Source organism: Branchiostoma floridae, chromosome 18, assembly GCF_000003815.2.
Source record: "Branchiostoma floridae strain S238N-H82 chromosome 18, Bfl_VNyyK, whole genome shotgun sequence".
Taxonomy (NCBI): Eukaryota; Metazoa; Chordata; class Leptocardii; order Amphioxiformes; family Branchiostomatidae; genus Branchiostoma; species Branchiostoma floridae.
The window spans coordinates 9400570-9407189 of NC_049996.1; the positions used below are offsets into that span (position 1 = coordinate 9400570).

At 39.3% G+C, this 6620-nt stretch overlaps 1 protein-coding gene across 1 annotated transcript in view; it reads right to left on the minus strand.

The window, feature by feature from the left end:
* LOC118406067 (diuretic hormone receptor-like) overlaps positions 1 to 6404 on the minus strand; it is a 21192-nt gene extending 14788 nt beyond the window's left edge. Inside the window, exon 1 of the mRNA XM_035805925.1 lies at positions 6271 to 6404. Coding sequence (XP_035661818.1) covers positions 6271 to 6391 — 121 coding nt within the window. The 5' untranslated portion in view covers positions 6392 to 6404. The remainder of the gene's footprint in view (positions 1 to 6270) is intronic.
* Between the last annotated feature and the right edge of the window lie 216 nt (positions 6405 to 6620).

A 6620-nucleotide genomic window follows, 5' to 3' on the forward strand; every position in this document is an offset into this window, starting at 1 on the left:
TCTTCGTCGGCATCAGGGTCATGCCTCTTTGTAAATTCGAGCTCGCAGAGTAGTCGTCCGATCGAATCGCGCCTAATGTGAGGGGGGTATAAAGGATGCCACGATGAGCATCGTTTCGTGAACTTTTACCATTGCACGATTAGAATTAAACTAGACTTATACAGTTAATTTATGTACAGCATTATTCATTCACGACATAACGCCAGGTATGCAGATTTAGATTGAATCACTAATCGACACTAATATATGTATGAGGAAGAGAAGCAAATTCGAAATGGGTGAAGACATTGTCACGCGTAGCAAAACGTGGAATGTGTACGTGGGCAAAGTCGAATCATAATGGCATTATTTTTCCATCCAAATTTATTTCATCCATCCACCATTCCATTCATCCATTTATCCTTCATTCCATCCGTTCATCCAAGCACCCATCCACTCATCCATCCATCCATTCATTCATGAAATCTTTGCGTTAATCTATTGTTTTGAGATGCTCTACGTTCTGTAAGTCTAATACGCTTAAAGGTTTTGAAGGGTAAGAGTAATCAGACAAGCTAGTCAGACATGTGTATAGTTGCACTGAATGTAAATACCGTCAGGACATATGTAACCATGTAAAATTTCACACCACGATAACACTCATCATTTAATCAGCCTCTGCACTAGAGAGTAGATATTCACCACACATATCCATAGTTTTCAATGTATCTATACGTTCATCGAGTATTCAAAAAGGATCAAATCGACGGGTATAATTGGGTTGTTTTAGTCACAACCCTTGCCTCTTATTTTACACGCCTTTTCACTTTATTCATCGCTTTGAGTTCAGTGATGTGTGATGCCTGTACTCCCAGCACCTCTGGCACGCTCGCTCTTTAAAAGCATTTATTTTGCAATTACTGTCGCGTCCATGCTACAACGTCGACGTTGCTGGCGTGTAGATTGCTTCGATGTGGTTGACGTCTTCATTTATTGCAATAATAATCATCCCTCACACGAGGGCATGCCTAAAGTCTCATTACAAGCCACAAAACTATCGCGTAAATTAACAATCAGTTAACCCTGAACAGGGCGTTTAACCTAATGGAAAGTTCTATATGCATTAATGATTGACTCTTTTTAGGCAGGAAAAAAGTCCCACGTTTTGCGTAATACGTGTGTTTTGTGATTTAACCCTATTCAGACCGGGGGGGGGCTTTTGAGGCCCGCGCCAACTTCGATGTTCTATAACGCCAGAACGGCTTACGCTAGAGCCACCAAATTTGGTGAGTTTTCCTAAAATATTATTGGCAACAATTTCACGAAGTTTGACAAATTTTCCATTTTTTCGTGTTGCCATGGCAACCCTTTGTTGACAGGCTGTTTTGCCAAAAATCACTATTTTTGCTTCTAACAATGTATTTTTCACATTTATTTGCTATATTACTGCTATTTTGTTACATGAATAAAATATTATATTATTTAGCATATCTTTCATAATTATATATGCATAAATTATGCTAATTTGATGACGTCATCAGCCCAAAATCCAAGATGGCGGACCGTATGGCCAGATCAACAATAACAAGCTAATTATCCCTTAAAATTTGTAACTACCTGGTATTTTTTCATCAAAAACCATCTAAATGAATGAATTTAGTCTATTTCCATTGCCCTTTGTGATTATTTGTTGCAAAAAAAGTATTTTTAAAAATTCAAGGTGGTGGATATAATATGTCGGAGCCCAACTGGTATCTTAGATGTGCATGACGTCATTTTATGACGTCATTTTGACGTCATTGATGTTGCTATTGGCAACGCAAGTCGTAATAAACATTATTATTCTGTTATCTGCACTTGTTGTTACATTTTTGTAGAATAACTTGAAGTTTTCTGAGAATACCCTTTTTTCATGGGTCCGGCCAATATAATCAAATTGATGACGTCATAATTACGTCATCTTACGTCAACGTAACGTCAAACGTCAAAAACTTGTCAGATATTATGTCGATATCATGTCCTGAAAATTTGGTGGCCCTACGACACGTCGTTTTAGAGTTATAGGACTTCAAAGTGGAGGGCCTCAAAAGCCCCCCCCCGGTCCAGGGATGACCAAAAAAGCCCGGTCTGAATAGGGTTAAGTACAAACAATATCGCAAAGTTAAGAGTTTGAACAGAACTAGATTGATTTTTTTGTAAGCTACAAGGTATTCTTTTGAAACTATTACTTAAGAAGCTATTGGGAATTTCTGCATTTTATGTTAGTTCGTGTTAAGGGCAAAAGATACAATTATCGGGTTAATGGAATTTGCGACCTTAACGTTACATGTCTCTTAGTGTGTGCTGCGATGTGAAAATGATATAAGCAGTTCATGTGGCGCTTAAGACAACGTTATATGGGCATTAAAACCACTAGGAGGCAAAAATGCACTCTTTTACTTAGCTCACACCCCGTTGGTGGTGAGCGGTGCAGAAGCTTTTCTCTCAACATAGCCTTTGTTTATTGCTTTGTTTCTGTCTGAATCCTAGTTGCGTCACACTTTAAAGGTCAACATGTTTGCCGACATTTTTGTCCATTACCCATTGGGATTTGCGTCGCTGTTACCCTTCTTTTGACGGCTCAGATAATTACAAAAACATCGCTGTACATCTGCGTCTTTTTAACAATGTTGGTTTGCAGTGTGTGGACTGTAGATTACATAATTTGTTTTAAAGGTTCTACTGTAAAAAAGTATTCAACTGATGTACTATAGACAAGTGTATTGGACATTTATGTGTAGTTACGTAACTGGACGGCACAAACATCGTATTTCCAGGTTTAGAGATGGGAAACGTTGAATGCAGCCTACATCAGCTAATCTACATAAGCTATTTGGCATTTCTGCAGACTACATCAGCAAATTTACATAAACTGTCCTGACCATTTCTGCAGACTGCATCAGCTAATTTACATAAGGTATCCGGCCCATTCTGCAGACTGCATCAGCTAATTTGCATAAGGTATCCGGCCATTTCTGCAGACCGCATCAGGTAATCTACATAAGGTACCCGGACCGTCCGTGCAGACTGCATGAGCTAATTTGATAATATATTTCTTTTCAGGTTAAAAACAAAACAAAATAACAAAGGCGGGGGGGGGGGGGATGAAGCCACCAGGAACCCTTTCATAGAAGATCATGTATAAAGCTTAGTAATACGTGACGTGACTCCGAAATGTGAGCACTGGCAGCTTGAACTTTGCGGAATAAATGTGTTTTTTTGCAGTTTTCTTCAGTTTTGCTTCAAAAAGGAAAAGAACGACACAGCCTTGCGTTATTTGGATAAGCGATTAAATAACAGGTAGGACTTAAAATCAACAACTACAAATCATCACTCACCATATACAAAGCATATGATAAATTCACACTCACTCAAACGACTGTGGTAGAAAACCCGTATCATTTTCGGCACATACAACTTTCAACACTGTCCTATTATATTTTAATCATGTTGTATGTTGTATGATTGTGACATCAATACTGTATTATATAATCCCGAATGGGTTGTTGGGCGTGTAAAGCGCAAGACACGTAAATAAACTAGTCTCCAAGCAGATTCCCGCAGGCATATAAGATAGTATCAAACCCGGTCAAGGAGTATAGCCGGCAAATGGAGGTCCGGTCGCATACACACTCGTACTACTAGGCCGGCTTCACTCCTCTGCCAACTCTCGATATCTTATGCTACCGTTTTGTTTGGAGATAACTTTCATTCACACATTCGTACATCCAAGAGAAAGTTGGCAAAGAATATTTATGGCAGGTCAAACTAGCTCTACGCCACTTTGCTTTGCCTACAAAAGCGCCCCGCTAGTTTGACATAGCCCTGCTATAAATATAAAGCGTGAAACATGCATTTATTTTCGGCACGTTTAACTCTCCAAGCAACCAGAGTCTGAGTTAGGCACGCTTTTCTTTATATGTCAGACACAGTATGACGTTTCCATAATAGTGTAAGCTCTCCTTGTAGTGATAGTGTAGGAACTAATACTGAAGTATATAACTAGTAGTTGGTGTAGACTAGAATCACTAGATTGAATGTATTAGTGTGATAAGACGAGCTTTATTGCCTACAGACAGTTGAGGACTGACGACAATGTTGTCAGGGTAATGAATGATACTAGACGGGTCTCAACTGATGTGAAAGCGTCAGAGAGCTAATGTTTCCAAGGGACCAACATCTTATGATGTATTTGAGAATAAATTGTCTACAAATTGGCCATACATCATACAGTGTTACATACGGGAGTTAGGGTAGAAATAAGGAAGATTTGCGCGACTACTGTCATGGGTCGGTTTTGCCTCTCATTCTCACGTCAATACCTTTGAAGTAAACGTTTCTTTCATCGTGCAAAACTTCGGTAAAATCATTAGTTCCAATTAATGCCCGCCGGAGCAAGATCAAATGGAAGCCTGTTTTACATGTTGGCCGCAACAGATGCATTCAGATTACCAAAGAACCGGATAGAAATCGACTGACGTACTTGCTTGTGGATACTAGTTAGGTTTCCCCGATAAGTATAACTTTTTACAGTGTGTTCGTTTTATTTCTTCTTCTTGTCAGGAACCAATCAGGACTTTGAACCGATACTAGCTATTTGTTGTAAATATGAGGACTATTTTTACTCGCACGCAATACTATAGGGCAAACCTCATGGTGTAGTATTGTGTTCGAGTAGCTTGACAAAAGGTTACGGGAAAAAAACATCTGCATTTTCGCGGAAATGTCTCCTTTCTGGTTGGCACGCCTTTGAAGAGAATAGTAATTAGACATCAGTCTATCGGCTTTTAGTCAAATCTACATACGCTGATTTATCTATTCAGCCATTAATGTTTTTCCGCTCTACTTGTTCGTACTTGCTGCTACTAACAAGTGGTGAATAAATGCTGTCATTAACGTGTCAAGTCCAGGCAGTACGTGGGTTGTGTTCTGTATGCAGTGTTTTCTGAAATGTATCGACAGAAAGGCAATAGCGCAGCAAATAATTGCCACCCGCCAGTCATATGTTGCTGACTGTTTGCACAGACGTGTGATGCGTGGTCTCCTGCTGGGACCAATTTGTTTTCACCTCAGAGGACACTTAATCCCCTCGTGTACTTCAAACCACTGGATTGCTAAAGCCACGGACATGTATTCCACACATATGTCATGAGTTAACTTTTCTGCTACACTGGGGCGACCTTTATTGCTACAGGTAACTATGCAGTGAAAAAGGCAAGGGCCAATTTAATCATCTAACAGTTAGGTATTAAAGAACTGATTTCTATAGGAAGGATGTGACAAGAAGACATGGATGCACTATATCATCATCAAAATCGTCATTAAATCTTTTGACAGAAGCTCTACATTCATTCAGTCAGTCAGTCTTACTACAGTATACTCCAAGAACCTCGCAAATCGCTGAAGGGTGCTATAAGCTCTAAATATAATAGCTGCTTGGCGCTGCTATTTTTTGCACAAAAGAGCCATTCGTAGGAGCAGGATGTTGGGGAAAATATCCTATTTAACATAAAGGTTGTCAAGGTAGAGTTCGTAAGATCCCTTCTACCGGCCGTTTTTGTTGTTGATCAAAAGAGGCAATTGTTGCCAGGGGCCTGTTGTAGGTGCTGTCCCGGGTGACTCATGTGGGTGTCGAGGTTTGACATCGTCACAGCACTTCCGGGATGCAACCTAATTCGCTGCCCATGGTGTAAGTCCCTTTTGGGCTTTCCAGTTATTACCATCTAAGAGAATCTTTCAATTTTAGCGAGATTCTTGTGAGTATATATATATATATATATATATATATATATATATATATATATATATATATATATATATATATATATACGATGTTGATCTGACAACCGAATACATCGTTGAAGCCACTTTCAATGCAGATAAATGAAGGAAATCTCGTTTTCTTTTGTTGAATCAAAACTTTCGAATTCAAATTCCAAACGTTGCTTAAGGTCTACATATTCAAGCCGCGCCAAAAATCAGTTGTAAAGAGATAGATAAATTATTGAAACGGTCAGACGTTTCAAGCAACATTCTGTAATTCTGGTCAGTGACTGCTTTTGACACGGTACAATAAGGATTACTATGTATAGGTTTCTAAGGTTTAATCATGATATGGCATATCTAAGAAGGAAGATGAATCATGATATGGAATATCAAAGAAGGATCTAAAAGGATTGCCATGTCAGCTTATACTTCGATAGATTACATTGAGCATAACATTTTCGGTTTGAAGTACTTAAAGAGGGTTACCTGCATGCGAGATGCTGCTGAATCTTTCTTGGCAAGCCGGCCCATCCGAAATTGCCAGAAGGTCTTCGAGTTCCACGTCCAAAACGCCGAGATCGGTGAAGTTGATATACCACAGCGCCATGGTTTCAATCAGCTAGAGCCTGCAATGCGATACATAGCAGGTTACAAACTAACTCATGCTCCAGGAATAGGAGAGCATAACGCAAAATGCTATCCTCTCATATACAACTTACTATTTTGCTTTGATGAATATGTCCATGTGTTTCGTTTCGGCTTGAGTTTGGGAATACATTTACTAATGGTGATTCAACCTGTTGCAAAATGCATGTACACGCGAGTAAATATGCACG